This window comes from Lepidochelys kempii, chromosome 19 (genome assembly GCF_965140265.1).
Source record: "Lepidochelys kempii isolate rLepKem1 chromosome 19, rLepKem1.hap2, whole genome shotgun sequence".
Classification (NCBI taxonomy): Eukaryota; Metazoa; Chordata; order Testudines; family Cheloniidae; genus Lepidochelys; species Lepidochelys kempii.
In genome coordinates, this window is record NC_133274.1 from 6,706,657 (window position 1) to 6,724,268 (window position 17,612).

At 51.7% G+C, this 17,612-nt stretch overlaps 2 protein-coding genes across 3 annotated transcripts in view; both read right to left on the bottom strand.

Moving 5' to 3' along the window:
• LCK (LCK proto-oncogene, Src family tyrosine kinase) overlaps positions 1 to 15,328 on the bottom strand; it is a 40,541-nt gene extending 25,213 nt beyond the window's left edge. The window contains exon 1 of one of the 2 annotated variants that reach the window (XM_073317718.1): positions 15,250 to 15,328. The gene's annotated coding sequence lies outside the window, so the exon portion shown is untranslated. Of the gene's footprint in view, positions 1 to 6,262; positions 6,551 to 15,249 lie in introns of those variants that run through there. The other variant, XM_073317717.1, reaches the window with a different exon arrangement.
• Positions 11,564 to 16,013, bottom strand: FAM167B (family with sequence similarity 167 member B). Its single transcript, XM_073317725.1, has 2 exons — positions 15,250 to 16,013; positions 11,564 to 13,045 (listed from the first exon to the last, which is right to left on the bottom strand). Exons 1-2 carry the CDS (start codon positions 15,562 to 15,564, stop codon positions 12,782 to 12,784), a joined length of 579 nt encoding a protein of 192 aa, XP_073173826.1. The 5' UTR covers positions 15,565 to 16,013; the 3' UTR covers positions 11,564 to 12,781.
• Between the last annotated feature and the right edge of the window lie 1,599 nt (positions 16,014 to 17,612).

The following is a 17,612-nucleotide window of genomic DNA, read 5'->3' on the forward strand; positions in this document are numbered from 1 at the left end:
CCTCTTTGTAAAATATATCTGAAGACTGTTAGCAGATCCACCCTCAGTCTTCTTTTCTCAAGACGAAACATGCCTTTTTTTGACCTTTCCTTCTAAGTCAGATTTTCTTAACCTTTTGCCATTTTTGTTGCTCTCTTCCGGACTCTCTCCAATTTGTCCCCATCTTTCTAATGGTGTGGCACTGAGAATTTGACACAATACTCCAGATGAGGCCTCCCCACTGCTGAACGTAGTGGGACAATTACCTCCCATGTCTTACATACAACTCTACCATTAATTCACACCCAGAATGATATTAGCCTTTTCCACAACCACATCACATGGTTGATTTATATTCAGTTTGTGATTCACTATAACTCCCAGAGCCTTTTCAGCCATACTACCACCTAGCCTGTTATTCCCCATTTTGTCCCTGATTTTCCCTTCCTAACTGAAGCTCTTTGCACTTGTTACTATTGAATTTCATCTTGTTGATTTCAGGCCAGTTCTCCAATTTGTCAGGGTCATTTTGAATGCTAATCCTGTCCTCCAAAGTGCTTGCAACTCCTCCCAGCTTGGTGTCATATGCAGCTTTAATAATCATACTCCTTACTCCATTACCCAAATCATTAATAAAAATATTGATTAGTACTGAACCTAGGACTGACCCATGTGGGACCCCATAGATATGTCCTCCCAGTTTGACTATGGACCATTGATAACTATTCTTTGAGTATGTCTTTCAATCAGTTGTGCAGCCACCTTATGTTTATTTTATCTAGTTTGCTTATGAGACTGTCATGTGGGACTGTGTCAAAAGCCTTACTAAAATCAAGAGGGATCATGTCTATTGCTCCACCCCTATCCACTAGGCCAGTAAGCCTGTCAAAGAAGGAACTTAGGATGGTTTGGCCTGATTTGTTCTGGACAAATCCATGCTGGCTATTCCTTATTACTCTGTTATAACTCTGAGCACTTGTGAATTGATTGTTTTAATAATTTGTTCCAGTACCTTTCCATGTATCAAAGTTTGACTGACTGATCTATAATTCCCAGGTCCTCTATGTTCTCCTTTAAAAATCTAGGTTCTATGTTTTCCCTTCTCCAGTCCTCTGGGACTTCACCCCTCCTCCAGGAGTTCACAAAGATAATGGCAAATGGTTCCAAGATCACTTCAGCTAGTTTGTTAAGTACCATAGGAGGAGTTTCATCAGGCCCTGCCGGCTTGAATACATCTAACTTATCTAAAGATTCTTTAACCTGTTTGTTTCCTATTTTGGCTTGTGCTCCTTCCCCCTGGTTGTTAATATTAATTGTGTTGAGTCACCGTTACACTTTTTAGTGAAGACCAAAGCGAAAGAGGCATTGAAAACCTCAGCCCAGTTATTAGATCTCCTTCCCCGTTAAGTAAAGGACCTACGCTTTTCTTCATCTTTCTCTTGCTCCCAATGTATTTATAAAATGTCTTCCTATCGCCTTTTATGTCCCTTGCTAGGTATAAGTCATTTTGTGCCTTAGCTGTTCTGATTTTGTCCCTGCATGCTCGTGCTATTCTTTTGTAACTCCCTGGCAATTTGTCCGTGTTTCCAATTTTTGTAGGATTCCTTTTTGATTTTCAGGTCATTAAAGAGCTCCCGATGGAACCATATTGGCCTTGTACTTTTCTTCTGCTCTTTCCTTTGCATCGGGATAGTTTGCAGTTATACGTTTAATATTGTCTCCTTAAGAAAATATTGTCTTCAGCTCCCCTGAACTCCTTTTCCCTCAGATTTTCTTCCCATAAAGGCAAGTAGCCGATGAATGCAATTGAACGAGGATGCATCGGAGGGCTGGGAAGCATCAGTGAAACGGTGTCTCTCACTGAGCCACCCCAGCCCCGCTCATGGTCATGAGAGTGAGGTCTCCACAGGTACTTCTGCAAATGCTTCTGACTATATCCCTGTGCGGCATTAGAATAAATCAGCATAGATTCCATTTAGTGCCCACACCTAGGGCCTGTGTTAGCCAGTCTTCTTACTGTATCAATTCTGGCCTGTGAACCTTCACCCTGGGCTGGATTCTGCTGTGTTGGAATCAATGGGAGATTTGTCAGTGTCTTCAGTGGGTATTGGACCGGGTCCCGTGTGTGCTTGTGTTGGGAAGCATAGAATGCATTGCTCAGCTAACTGTGAATTTCCAGGGGTTCGTTGCTTTCTGTTGTATCCTTAACACAACCACAATATAGGTTTTTTTGTGAGGATGTAGCCTATACATCTGGGTGATTGAATATGTGTGTGTGTGTGTGTAAGTATGACTTTGTGTGATTGTGTCCACGGTCCTGATCCTTCAACGGCATCCACACAACAGAAACTTTGTACCTGTGCAGCACCCCATGGAAGTCACACGACTCTTAGGAGGCACAGCGGTCGCCCACGTGGCTCGTATTGCAAGATGTGTGTGTGCGTGTAGGTCTATGCAGGGTTATGTAAACGTATGTGCACACACACCCTTGTTCATGAACAGAGAAGTGTATTGTCAATGGCCCCTATTGTATCGATTTTAAACGTTACATTTGATCTTGTTGGCTGGTGAGCTGGCTACTCACTGAAGTCTATACATTAACTAGGTATGGTTAAAACAGAAACCCGTGTTATCAGAAACTACGCAGATGCTCTTGTCCAAATGAGGTGGAGAGCAGTTAGAGCAAAGATGGGCTGGCAAAATATTTGTCGCTTGGCTTGGAAGTTTCAGAGGTGCTAACAGCACTTAGAAGGGATCTTTCTTAATGGAGACATGGAAAAATATGGGGGATCGTTGTTGCCGTTCTTTGCTTCAGAGAGAAAGGCCTGAAAGCTTCCCCACTCTCCCCTTCCAAATAGTTTTTATTTGGCTCGGGGGATTATAATATTGGAGTTTCAGGTCTTCTCTACCCTGCAAGTCTCCAGCAATGGCTGGGGGACTCCCAGGTGTGATATCACAAATTCCAAAGAAGTGAAAACGGAACGCCATGGAGGCGTTTCTAGATAACTGTGGGCCAGCACCGGAGGACGAGTTTGCATCAGCCGTTGTGTCATGGGTCTGCCTTGCTGGCATGACCCCAAATGAACTACAAATGCTCAGCTCAACCCAGGCTGAGAGTAGGTCACAGCCGAGGGTGACTGCCCTGACTTCTGTCACTGGCAGCACAGGGCTGGGGGAGTTCTGGGTTTGGATGGGGTGGGGGAGCTAGAGGGAACAATCCACCTCGAGCTCTAGATCAGTGGTTCTCAACCAGGGGTCCGGGGCCCCCTGGGAGACAGTGAGCAGGTTTCAGGGGGTTTGCCAAAATAAACCTGAGAGCAGGGCCAGCGTTAGACTCGCTGGGGCCCAGGGCAGCAAGCAGAAGCCCAGGCCCCTCCTCCCCGGGCTGAGGCCAAAGCATGAGCAACTCAGCTTTGCGGGTCCCCTGTGGTGTGGGGCTCCCGGCAATTGCCCTGCTTGCTACCCACTACCGCCAGTCCTGACTTTTAACCTACTAAAACAGCTGTTGTGGCACGGGTGGGCCATGTTGGGTGGGGGACCCAGAAAGAAAGAGGTTGAGAACCCCTGCTCTAGAGAAAGCTTGAGTCTACGCAGGGCCTGACTCCCCAGGTGTTTAAAACTCTCTCTTTTTCATTATCATCTATTTAACACTGGGGATAAACCCTCTCTTTGGTAGTGTCGGCCCCTCCAATCCTTTCAGCGAAGGCAGACAAATCTGAATCTGCATCTCCGACACCCACAACACATTCTCCATCAAGACCAGGAAGAAACTACCCATATTTTCAAGGTTAAAAAGGCCAGGTCTTCACTACACACTTACTTCAGTATAACAAAGTCTCATGGGTGTGAAAAATCCAGATCCTTGAGTGACCTAGTTACAGATCGTAACCCTTGTGTAGACAGCACTACATCGGGAGGTGGAGTGACTAAGCAGACGGGAGAAGCTCTCTCTCTCTCTCTCCCGTCGGCTTAGGGCGTCTTCAACAAAGCGCTACAGTGCAGCTGCACCGATGCAGGGATTGTAGTGTAGCCCTGCCCAAGGAAAACTGGTTTCAGGCCTTTGCTTCCTAAAGAAGCCAAAAGGCCGGAGCCTGATTGCTTTGGGCAAGGCCACTTCCAAAGGGGGGTACAGTGAAATGCACGAGGTGCTGCCTCATTATATTTTAAATGGCATCCTATGGCCTGCTGACGTGACGGGGGAGTTGAGCATTGTTTGTCTCCCGTTAACAAGAAGGAAACAAATAAATTAAAACAAAATGTCCACCCTCGTGGAAGAAAAACTTCAAACTGTCCCAGATACCATTGCCTGGAGAGAACATCAAACATTTAAAATATGATGCTTTAGCAAAAGGCAAAAGATACCAGGGTTGTGTTTTTTCCCTTCCTACAAGAATCCTGGGTGCGGTAGGAGGTGTTCATGCTCAAGCCACAAAACAATTTCCACCCCAAATCAGTGTCATCTAAGCAACATCTGAGACTAAAGAGGATTTTGGCTCTGAAGTTGTTTTTGTCTCTCTTTGGTGACTGTGTTTGCCTATGTGAGTGAACATTTGCGTTGGTCTGCATGCGTGTGTCTGCACTTACTTGCCTCGGTGTGCTTGTGTGAGTTTGTGTCAGCGTGTCTCTCGATGGGTTTGTCGGTGAGTGTATGTCTGTGTCTCTGGGTGGTTGTCTGTGTGACTGAATGTGTCGGTCTGCCTATGTATGTTGGTACCTGTTTGTCAGTTTGTCTCTCTGTGCACTGGTGTCTGCGTGTATATGTCCAGGCTCTCTGTGTGTGTGTGTTTGTGTCTGGGTGACTGCATGCTTGGGTGCTTCTGTTTGTGTGTCTGTTTATCTCTGTCTGGCTTTGTGCACGTGTTTGTGCGTGTTCGTGTGTGTGCACGCCTATTTTCCTCTCGTGGTTTTGTGCCACGCAGTTTGGGAGGCGTGTGGGTGGGTGGCTGTGTTGCGGATACCTATTGTGAAAAGGACAGTGGAACCCTCATCTCTGAAAATATTCCAGGGTTCGTCACTAAGGCTCAGTTTACAGCACTGACCCCACACGCCTGGCTGGAGCAGGCTGCAATAGAGTCTTGTTTTAACAAGGTCCACAGGGGCTAAGTTTAGACAGAACACGCGCTGCCCTACAATGTCACCACTCACCACAAAAGCGAAGTCCCACCCCGGTCACCGCTGACCAGCCCACATGCGAGACCCTTGTGTTTCATGCGGCCAGCCAGGCTAGCGCCAGCATACACATATCCCAGCCGCTCTGGTTCAAGGGGAAGAATGCAAGATGGAAGGAGGGAGGACAGTGGCCCAAATAGCCTTACGCTCAGAGCAGCCAAACTACCCATGTCTGATCCTTCCCATTTCTTGCAGAGAGGGAACAAAAACCCTGCCCTTTGCATCTTGGGCCCCTCTCTGGTTACTTGTGGCTCCTGGGGTGGCTTTAGCAGAGCAAAGAGTCATAGCTCTAATTAGGTATTGAAGGATGCGTCTTAGAGGGGAATGGGACCCAGAGCTCTTTCTGCAGCCACACGAGGCAAGGAGCCAGCCCTGCCATGGCGTCTGCACTGAAGAAGTTCATATCAGAGCCACTGAAGTTGAACAACACCATTCAGAAGTATTTCAGTGACTCTTCACTGCAGAGATGGATTTTCCCTGCTTCTTGAGACTTATGGTACCTCAGAGAGCTGCTCTGAGGGACAAAACAACGCAGCAGCAAACAGACCCTTCAGCATGTTTTCAGTCCAGTTTCAAGGCTGCTGGCTCAGGACATATCTTCTAGCTTTGCCCTGGAAGTCAAGGTTTTTGGAGCAACGGGCTCACCAGATGCCTGATATGCTCTCTGAAGGGAACCCCTCTGAATTAGCCATTCCTAGTATGTGGGCAGACGGGGCACTTTGGAGAAGTTTTGTTTTGGAGGGAGCAACTCAGGAGCCTAAAATGTGGGTCTGTCTGTCCAAACATCCCCAAACCAACACAGTGTGCCCCGAGAGAAACCAACAGGAGAGGCTGAGGAGATTAAATCTTCCTCGCTCCATCCCCAAATGTATCGCCCAGATGCTATGGTGATAGATCCTTGACGGACTCACTGCAATGCTCACTTCACTCCCTCCAAGGAGGTAAGTGGGTATCATTTGGGGGTCATCCTTCCCCCAAAGAAACCATTACTCCACAACTGGGGCTCTGAAAGAGCCAGCGCACACCCGTCATGCCACCCCACACCATGGCAATCCCTGATTCCCACTCCAGGACACCATTCCAGGGCTGCTCACAGCCCCTGCCCTTCCCTTACCTGTTTGCAGTGAGGTGGACACCAGCTGCTCTTAGATTTCCATGGCCAGAGAGCAATAACTCCCTTCCCAGTCACATTATCATTTCCATCCGTCTCATCCAGAGCTAGGCTCTCACCTCCCAGAGGGCAGCCAAATGGTCCTTCACATCAGGGAATTGCAAGAGTGCTTGTTCTCGCTTGGTGTCTGTTTTTCCTGATTTCCTGCCTTCTGATGTATCATGAGCAAACTTGAGAAGTCTGTTCTCAGCACTTGCTATAACCACAAAATGAACAGAGCTAATGAGAAACTCAGGGGTTTCCTGCCAGCCCTGGACTAGTAGCTCCAGAGATGAAAGCGGCTGGTACAGCGTGGCACCGTAACCCACATTGCTTGGATGTCACATGCCTGACATTTGCACAGGTGTCTCCAGGGACCCCAGGGAAGCCCTGAGAAGGGCAAGCAGCTCCGGGGCCCTGCAGCTGTTCTACACTGGTCTTCTGGGGAGAGGGTGTTAAGAAAATGTGCCGGGGGGGGGGGGGGAAGGACTTTGACTTATGTTCTCATTGGGTGACAAGCTCAAATGTTGCACATCGCAGCAGGGCAAACTGAGGAGAAAGAAAAAAACCCCTTTTAGACCCTCCCGCCCCTCTCCCCGAAAACCAGGTCCTGGTCACCAGGATGACTAGCTGCTGGTCAATCTGTGCAGCAACTGGCAATCCATCGATGGTCCCGGGGCAGCAGGTTTGTATAATTTTTGGTGGTGCCCAGAACAGGTCCAAGTCCTGACCCCTGCCCTCCCTGCCTAAGGATCTGGGAGGTAGTCTGGGTGCGGAATGGGGTTTGGGGTGCAGGCTCTGGGATGGAGTTTGGGTGCTGGGTGCAGGCTCTGGGAGAGAGTTTGGATGCGAGCTCTGTGAGGGAGTTTGGGTGCTCGGTGTGGGCTCTGGGCTGGGACAGGGGTTTGGGGTGAGAAGGGGGTGCAGGAGGGGGTTTGGGGTTCTGGGTGGGGTAGGGGTTTGGGTGCTGGGTGCGGGCTCTGGGAGGTGGTTTGGGTTCTGGGTGCAGGTGCTGGGAGGGGGTTAGGATGCAGGTGGGGGTACGGGGGGTTTAGGTGCTGGGTACTGGCTCTGGGACGGAGTTTGGGTGCTGGGTGCAGGCTCTGGGCTGGGGCAGGGGTTTGTGGTGCAGGAGGGGGTGCAGGTTGCGGGCTCTGGGAGGGAGCTTGGGTGCGGGAGGGGGTTTGGGGTGCAGGTTCTGGGAGGAAGTTTGGGTGCGGGAGAGGTGCAGGCTCTGGGACGGAGTTTGGGTGCTGAGTGCGGGCTCTGGGCTGGACAGGGGTTTGCGGTGCAGGAGGGGGTATGGAAGGCAGTTTGGGGTGCTGGGTGTGGGAGGGGGTTTGGGTGCTGGGTGCAGGCTCTGGCTGGGACAGAGGGTTGGGGTGTGGGAGGGGGTGTGGGGCATGGGGCTGGGCCACGGATGAGGAGTTTGGGGTGCAGCAAGCAGGCTGCTCCGGGGTTGGGGGCCACAGAGGAAGACTGCCCCCATCCCTCTCCCCACCAGCAGCAGCGAGCTCCAGGGAAGGGCATAACACTCACCCAAGCCCTCCCAGGCTGCTGCTCAGGAGGTCCAGCCAGGATAGGCCCCCCAGTCCCCCCTTGCAGTCAACTTGGAGTCATCTGCCGGGGGGGGAGGGGGGCTTGCCATAAGCCTCCTCCCTCTGCAGGTGCAGCAGCTGCTTCAGCCTGCCCCTGGCACCGATCCCTTGTAGCTGGCAGCGGCCAGTGAGGGAGCGCAGCGTGGAGCTGCAAGGGGCAGCCACCCATGGCCCAGGGCAGGCAGGGATGCTTGGCGGAGGGGGCGCACGGGGGCGGCAGGCAGGGCCATGGGAGAGACCAAGCCCTGAACATTGGTGGAGCTGGATCCCCTGGGCCCTGAATTTGCTGGAGCCTGGGCACCATGGGCCCATACAACTCGCTGCCCCTGGGTTCTACATGGTCCCCATCCCCATCGTATCTGACCTGAGCCCTGGCACCTCACGCAGGGCTGAAGCCCTGAGGGCTCTGGGAAATACTCCAGGTGAATTTAAGCCCTGGATACTAGCCCAGGGAGAGAGAGAGCTGAAAGGGTTTGTCTATTTAAAGGAGTGTTGTGTTTGCTAATGCCTTCTGAAAGGCCAGAGTAGCTAAGGCTGGGCAGCCTTTAACACTTGCTAAGCTGGTGGAGTTAAACCTTAGGTGAAGCCTTTGGTTCCTCTTATTTCAGCCCCGTGACTATTCCTCACAAATGATCCCTTTTTTCACAGTAGTGCCAATGGCCCCACTGTGCTTGGTGCTGTACATACACCTAGCAAGAGACAGTCCCTGCCCTGAAGCGCTTACACGCTAAATAGACAAAGAGCTGAGGGTGGAAACAGAGGGGAAAGTGACCTGCACAGGGTCCCAGGCATGACGCGAACACGGCTCGGCAAAGCCACAGTCCAGTGCCCCAGCCACTGGACCACACTGCCTTGCCGCAAGACACAGCGACGAAAGCCCCAGCATCCAGCAAGGCCATTAACCAAGCTAGAGTGAGAGAGTCTCTGGAAGATAACCAGGGCTTTGACTCTTTCTCTCCCATCCAGACAAAGGGGAGCGAAGTCATGAAGCTTCACTTTCAGCCCCTCTCCACCAGACCTGCACGTTCAGTTGCTGAAGACAGCAGAGGAACCGCAAAGCTATTGTCTTGGCTTGTTACATCAAATGTGAAGCCACAGGTATGAACAGGCTGTGCTGGGCAGGGGGAGGGGAAGACAGGAAGCTGAATCTGTGGCAGAGGAGTCTGAAGAGGGGGTTGTTGCCTGGGTGCAGGGCAGTTAGCCCGAGCGCAGCACAGAGCCATTTCCAACTACACTTGTAACAGCGCTAATGAGCCATCTCCAGCCTCATCACAGCGCAAGCTCTGGCAGCTTGCATTCCTCATGCTGGTAATGCAACTGCAGCATGTCGGAATTGACTGCACTGTGCATGAGGATCTCAGGATATCCTGGGCTGGGACTCTGTCCCTGGAGAGAACCCCTCTAGGAGAGCATAGTGCAAAGCGATGGGGGGAAATCTAAGACGCTCAGAAGAGACAGGACAAGAGCAAATGGTTAAACCTCTTCAATTCAGCTCTCTTACCCAGCAGAGGTGCTAACCTGGAGCTCTGGCCAGATTCCAGCCAATATAAATACATTCTGCAGCCCTAATTTCCCCTGCAGGTGTGACAAGGTCTTGACTTCCTGTCCTAAAGTATTGTGTAATGTTGCTATGGTTTTTCAAACCACTGCCTGAAGTCCTGGCCCCACCCCAAAGATGGCTGCATTTCCGTGGTGGTCGGAGTGCCCCTCTCTTGGATATGGTTTACAAAGGGCTTTTGGCGCTTTCAGAATGAAAGGTGCTGTAAAAACAGCTGATACCAATTCATCATTATTATTATTTATTGCTGGTCAAAAAATGAAACAGCAGTTTTGCAAAAATTTCAAGTTTTCCATATGTTTTTCTGTTTTGTTTTTGGAAGGGTTTGAAATGGATCCACTTTTTCAGAACTTGTCCTGCTTTTTTTAAAGTGGAAACCATTATGGAAAATGCCAGCAAAATGGTGATCAACATTTTTTATTTACTGATAACAATTTTGAGAAAACCTGTCACAACTTGGCTTTCACAGAAAACTAAAAACGTCGCTAACATTGACAATTTTTTTGGCAAAAGATTTAAAAAAAAAACCCAATATTTTAATTAAAAAAAACAACCTTATTGTATTAAAAATTTCAACTGGCTCTAATAATTATTCAGTCCAGGAAATCTTCCTTTATTTCTGTTGAATTTTGTGAGTATGATGATCATTTAATGGGATCCTTTAGTGCAACTCGGAGCTCTTGGTTCTAACAGAGGTAATGTGCGGTTATGTTTTGAGCTGGGAGCTTGGAGTCGGGACTCCTGGTTTCAATTCCTGGCTCTGGGAAGAGAGGGTAGTTTAATGGTTTGAGAAGAAGACCAGCTCCTAGATTCTCTTCCCAGCTCTGTTACTGGTTTGCTGCATATCTTTAGAGCAAGTCATGCCCTATCTCTATACCTCATTTTCCCCATATCTAAAATAGGCAGAATGATACTGACCAATCTCAGCTGGTTTGAATAGAATTTGTAAAGTGCTCTGAGATCCTTGGATGAGTGCAAATTAATTTATTATCCATTGTGATCATAAAAACTAATGACAAGTTTCAGAGTAGCAGCCGTGTTAGTCTGTATTCGCAAAAAGAAAAGGAGGACTTGTGGCACCTTAGAGACTAACAAATTTATTTGAGCATAAGCTTTCATGAGCTACAGCTCACTTCATCAGATGAAGTAAAAACTGTAATGTTTGTAAAAACTAATGTTCCCCTGAAAATGACCCTCCCCGAGGAGATTCTAGACACGCCCGTAAAAAGTTCCAGGGGAAAACTGCAAGTATCTTCAGGGATGATCGCACGAGGAGACAGCGAGAAGGTGAAACGTGGAGGACAACCAACATGCCTATTTGCACATAAACGAGAAAGGCACCTGGCTAGGCAGGGCTGCTCATAGGTTCACTGTGCAGTGGGCGCCTGCCTCATCTGAGGCCTCAGTTAAACCGAGTGGAAACAACAACACACAGCGGAAGTGAGAGCGACAAACCCAACGTTCTCAGCGCTTGTTAGGCTACCCAAAAGAGCGACGTGGAAGGGGCGCGGGCGAGGGCACAAAACCACTTGCCAGCACGGTCAAGGATGGATAGACTGAGCAGCCCGCATTGGAAGAGACGGCCGGTCAGAGGCTGAGAGTCAAGACAGTTCTCCCTCATTGCGTGTTTCCACCTGACCTGTGTTTTTCTGTCTGTGGGTGGGTGGGTCCGAGCAAGGAGGCCCCGTTTGTCAGTGTCCCAGATCATATATGTCTGCAGGTCGAGGGGAGCTGACTGTGTGTGTGTCCCTGACCCTGATCTGGGGATGGAGCCAGGCTGACTGTGTGTGAGAGACAGAAGGAAACAAGTTTCAGAGTAACAGCCGTGTTAGTCTGTATTCGCAAAAAGAAAAGGAGTACTTGTGGCACCTTAGAGACTAACCAATTTATTAGAGCATAAGCTTTCGTGAGCTACAGCTCACTTCCTCAGATGCATATCGTGGAAACTGCAGCAGGCTTTATATATACACAGAGAATATGAAACAATACCTCCTCCCACCCCACTGTCCTGCTGGTAATAGCTTATCTAAAGTGATCATCAGGTGGGCCATTTCCAGCACAAATCCAGGTTTTCTCACCCTCCACCCCCCCACACAAATTCACTCTCCTGCTGGTGATAGCCCATCCAAAGTGACAACTCTTTACACAATGTGCATGACAATCAAGTTGGGCTATTTCCTGCACAAATCCAGGTTTTCTCACATCCCCCCCACCCCCATACACACACTTGCAGACGCCGTCTTTTATTTCTGCACAGAAACTTTTTTCTTGAGTTTTCTGCAGTAGTGAATGGGACCCAGCAGCGTAATATGCATCACAGATGCCTTAGAGCAATAACCTTCCCCTCCCCCGTCCCCGCCCAGCTGAGCCATGAGGCTCACATGCTGGGGAGAATTCACCCAGCTGCTCACCAAACCCTGCCCCCTCTCTGCAAGTACCTGCCACCGCAGCCTGTGCATCTCTGGCCCCGCAGCTCGAGCATTTCAGCTCAGGGAGGTGTGACTCGGGGGTTAATGTAAATGCATAGCACAGACACGTAGTTACAGCTGCTTCCTAAGCTAGGACAGAGCTGGCTGAGGAGGGACTGGCCCCTGGCCAGAGCTATGGCACTGAAGGGTGGGGATGCGGCTACTGCAGGGCATAAGAACCTTATCTGGTGGGCAGGGTGGGAGCTCAGCCCCTTAGCTTTCCCTCTGTGTGGGCAGCACTGGTTCCACAGAGCACACCTACCTGTCTTTGCAAGGCAGGCCCAGAAGTGTCCCCAGGGCTGCTGCAGGGACTGAAACCAGCCACAGGCTCCAGTTCCTCAAGGGGCAGTGCTGAGCTCCTCCTGGGCCTGCAGGGCTCAGCACTGCATTGACTTGGCAGGTCTCTGCACCTCTCCATGCAGCGCGTTAGCCCGGCCTCAGTTCGGTCAGGTTTGGTTTCTAGCTGGCTGCTGTATCCAGCGTAGGACGCTGCAGGGACTGACCAGAGGCGGCTGTGAATGGCAGGGAAGGGTCGGGCGGCAGGCTGTGGCATCTGACAGGAGGCAGCAGCCCTGCTTGCCCACAGACCTGCAACACCAGTCATCAGGAAGGGGGGAAATGCGCTGTACACTCACCACTTGCCTCAGCTTCCATAACTGGGCTGACCACTACGCTGGCCTGTATATAACCCGACCCAGCAGCTCAGGACCCGAGCCTTCAGCCTGAGTTTCTAGGTATGCGCACGCCCATTGGCCAGGTTTGGGGCCCGGAGAGCAGTCCCTGCTAATGCTCCCCCTGATGTGGATGGGCTGTGAAGAGGTGCCCTGCCCAAACAGCTCTGGGCAGGAGGCCAGGGCCCTCAGCAGAGGGAGAAGCGCCGGGAGTTGATGTTCATGCGTGTGACGCCAATGTGCTTGAGTGGCGTGGAGAGCAAGAAGGCGGCCTTGGGAGGAATGTTGCAGAGCAGGTCTGTGTCCTCCTCACAGCCCTCCAGGCCAAAGGTGGCATTGTCCAGCATCTCCTTGTGCTGGTGGCACACCTGCTCCACCTTCAGCTGGTGAATCTGCCCCCGCAGCCGCATCAGCTGCCGTGCCAGCTGGTGATCCACAGCCTGCATCTCCTGCTGTGCAGAGGAGGGAAAGGGGAACCTTTAGGGGGCCAGCTGGAGCACAGGTCACCCCTGTCACTGAGTCAGAGAGCAGCCCTAATGCAGAGCCGCACGGACAGAGCCACAGACGTGCAGAGACACAAAGACAGAGGTACAGACGCATGAGGCATGTCAAGTGGCGGCCTGCGGCAACGAGTCTCAGAGTCCGGGTCAACGCCGCCAGGCTTGCAAGGATCGAGCCGCCATGCTAAAATTAGCTGTGTAGATGTTGTGACATGGGCTGGAGCTCAGGCTTTGAAGCCTAGGGAGGGGGTGGGCTGAAGAGCCCAAGCTCCAGCCCAAGCTGCAATAGCTGCACGGCTGGTTTTAGCGCGGTAGCCTGAGCTGTGTGACTGGGGCTCTGAGAGTCGCTGCTGCAGGCTGACGTTTGCCGTGTAGACATTCCTATGGAGACACGCAGACGCATGGAGAGACACTGCCAGAGACAACCCTGGGACATACGACACACAGAGACACACAGACAAACAGAGACAACCCCGAGACATGCCGACACACAGAGACACACAGACAGACAGAGATACACAGCGCCAGAGGCAACCCCGAGACATGCGAACACACAGAGACACCCAGACAGAGACATGAAGCCACACGGTGGAGACACACTGCAGAGACAAACACACAGAGACACGCAGACACCCAGCAAGAGATGGACAGAAAGACACACAGACAGAGACAACAAGGAGTCCGGTGGCACCTTAAAGACTAACTGATTTATTTGAGCATAAGCTTTCGTGGGTAAAAACCCCACTTCTTCAGATGTATGGAGTGAAAGACAGAGACAGAGATACAGAGACGCTCGTGGACAGAGAGAGACATGCAGATGGACACACAAATATACAGAGATGCATAGACAGACACCCACAGAGATAGAGACACACACAGATGTACACACACAGACACACAAACGCAGAGGCACAAACATACTGAAACGTGCAGACAACCAGAAAGACAGACGTGTGCGAGCACTTACAGACTTGTGGACCAAGCTGGGGACAAACGTACGAATACACAGTTGCTCTGATGCAGACACACAAACATGCAGAGACACACACACACACACACACACACAGGCCGTGTCTACACTAAGCAAAGAAGCGTTGCAACAAATGGGGCCTGGAACACTTTGAGCTGGCAGAACATGTGCCGCCCCCCACGCCCACACATCCGAGCTGCCCAGACCTTTCACAAGCATTGACTGTAATGGTTGGTTGCAACCCCAGGAGTGAGGTGTTTCCTTTGGGTCTAGCCGAGCCGGTGTTGGCTACAACGGTTTCCCCCGAGCATGGAGAGGAAGCCATGACCCTTGCAGCTGCCCGAGGTCAGCTGGCCCCCCCAAACTCCCGCCCACACAGCAGTGCCGCACGCTTGGAAACCCGTGATGCCCTCACTCCTACAACAGGGCACTAGGGAACAGGTGCTCCAGGAGTCCCAGAATGCACTGGGCCAGCCACAGCTGTGAGAGGTGATGCTTTGCACACCGGAATGATTCAGGGAGGAACCATGTTGCCATGTATCCGCACCGACCCGCTGCAAGGGTAAAGCAACCAGCCCTTCCAGGCAGGGGGGTCCCCCTGCAGCGCACCTGCAGAGAGACACAGCTCACACCCACACACAAATGCTCGAAGACAACGTCAATCGAGGCCTATAAACACCAGAGTTAGGGAGATAGGTAGGCACCGAAATGGGCACGTTGGCATCAAAATGGCTCATTTGTACATGGACAAGACAATGCCAAGCACCAGCCGGGATTCCTGGGGCACTAACCTGGGGAATGAGCCCTGCTGGAGGTGCAGAGTGCTGAAGTAAGCAGGGTGATGGAGAACAAACCAGCCTAGTGCCACCTTTAAAATCGACACCCCCCCCCCCCCCCCGGGCCGTGGATGTGACATCCAAGCCAGGTACAAATTGAATTGCTGAGCACCCAGCCCACGGCAGGGGCTCTCTCCTCCTCCGCAGCATCCTCATACTCCCTCCCCTTTTCCCAGGCGTTCTCTGTCCCATTTCCCTTTAGCCCTGGGGATGTCAAGCCGAGCTCCACAGCCCAGGAGACCGACTGCTGCGGGGCCTGGGATAATGGTTTAAGATCTCTTGCCGTCTCTGTCCCTTGCTCTTCACCCACAGAGGCCGTGCTCCCAACAGAACTACCAGGGGGTACTCACCAGCTCCTCCCTGAGCCACTCCAGGGCATCATCCATGGTGGCAAACCCACAGATGCTCCCGGACGGCACTTTGGCTTGAGTCCCCTCCAGAAACACCTCTCCTCCCTGCTCTTCCTTCAGCGAGCTGATGGCTCCCTCCTTGACCCCATTCCTCCAGGACTGGCTCTGCACTCGGGCCTTCCACTCCGAGTAGGAAGGCCTCCTAGTCTGCAGCTTCAGCTTGGCCGTCAGGGCCTTCACACTGTCCAGGTTCTCCTTGTCCAAGTTCGACTCCTCTTCTCCTAGCTCCTTGAACTTCAGGTGGCTGTAGGACATGGCTATGCTTGCAAGGTGCAAGAGAGAGGAGCGTTTGCCTGTGGCAGAGCTGGCTCGCTCTGTGTGTGCGCGTGTGAGCAGGAGAACTATTTATTTCTGGAATGAACAATAAAGCCTTGGAACTCGATGATGATTATAAATGAGCAGGAACTTTAATTGCCTGGAGGCCTGGGGAGGTGGTTTTTTTTTTTTAAATATTATTGTCTCCAGCTGGGAGGAGACACCCTGTTCTTTGAAAGGAAGTTTCACTGGGGACATAAAGGACTGTGGGAGCGAAAAGTAATTTATCCCACAGACATGCCTTCCCTTCCCAATTTATTATCAGGACAGAAATGAAACTGCTTCTCCACCCAGCTCTGAGATCAAGGGAGGCTGAAAGGTCACTTGAGATTCAAGGCTGCTACAGAGCCATAAAAAAAAAAGAAAAAACAGAAAAAAGAAAAATAAAAAAGCTCAGCTCTGTTCAGGGTTTTTCCTGCCCCACCCCCAGGCACTTATACAGCGCCAAGGGTGGATCATACAGTGCTGGGCAGATCAGGCAGGAGAGGTTAGAGGAAGGAGAGGCCTGGCATGGAGGGGCTGGTGTAGAGTCCCCAAGAAACACTAGAGTTCACTACAGAGGGGGTTTCTGTTCAGAGTCCCTGAGAAACCCCTCGGCCACCTCAGGGAAGAGCAGCAAAGGACCCCTGCAGACAGCAGGATGCTGTTCTGCACCCTTAGCCACATGGCTGATATCCCATGTGAGATCTGAATGGGCATGTGGCATCTCACAGTATCTCCCCTGCCGTCACCGTTTGGGCCATGCTGAGTAGGCCACACACCCTTTGTGATACCTTCAGAGGGAAGGCCAAGCTAGGGTGTGTGGGTTTGCTCTGTGCCCTGGGGGGTCTCTCCCCAGGATCCCAGCTATAGGGTCTCCTGGACCTACAATTCTGCTAATAAACCCCACCATTTGAGGACTCTCATTGGTCACCCGTCTCCCAGCCCTGCTCAAGGCTTCTAGCCAGGTCACTTTAACCAGTAGTCTATTTGCTTCTCCACAGCTGTGCTGCATTTAAGGTGGAACCCGGGGGCCCTGGAGAGAATGGACAACCTAAGGAGATTGCAGTGCAGAGGCAGAATGCAGCATTTCTCACCCCTATGCACACCCCATACAGAAAAACAAGGACCATTCAGCACAGGGTGACAGGTAAAAAATGCCCAGCCCGTGGCAGAGAAGGAAACATGGGGTAGATGGGGAACAGGGAATGTGGTGCTGGGTCTGGGCAGGGGCCCTCGAGGCTTCTGAGTAATAGAGATTGTGGCGCTGGTTGCTGGCAGTGGGCCTGGGGGATTCTGGGTAACAGAGACTGCAGAGCTGGATCTTGGCACGTGCCCTGGGTAACAGAGACGGTGGCACTGAGGACAGGTAAAGGAGTCTACAGTGTCTGGAGGGGAATCGTTTACTAGTCACAACTCACTGTGCATATTTCTATCAGCCAGCTGTCCCCCCACCCCACTCCCTCTAGGCCTGTCTCTAGCACTCTCTGACCGGAATGCCCTCAATCTCCCCAGCTCCCTCCCCAGCTCAGGGATCCTGCTTTGAAGAAGAGAGACTCTGTCCCCTTTCCACAGATTCAATTCTTCAGCCCTCCCAAGGTGCCTGAAGCTAGGAGCCCTGTGCCTCCAACGGGCAGGTTCCCCTTCTCTCCCCCGCCCCCAAAAAATTGAGGCCCTCTGTCACCCTGGTATCCCCAGAACTTTACTTCCTCCGCTGCCCCATCCTCCCCAGGAGGGACCCCATCATCTCCAGGTGGGATTCTTTCCCCCCTACCCGCCCATCACGACCCTGAGCCTGCGAAAAGCCCCCTGCAGTGACTCAAAGGCAAAGCTCTTGGGTCCCTGCAGGGCCAAGCCTGGGCTCATTTCATCTGCACAAGCCTCCCACCAGGGAGAAACTAAATCAAAAACTGGAGCCAGGCCACCTTAAACCCGACATCCTCCGTCTCTGCTTCTCGGCCTCACCCACACGGCAGCCTGCTCAGTTCCTGTTGCTGTGTTTCACAACC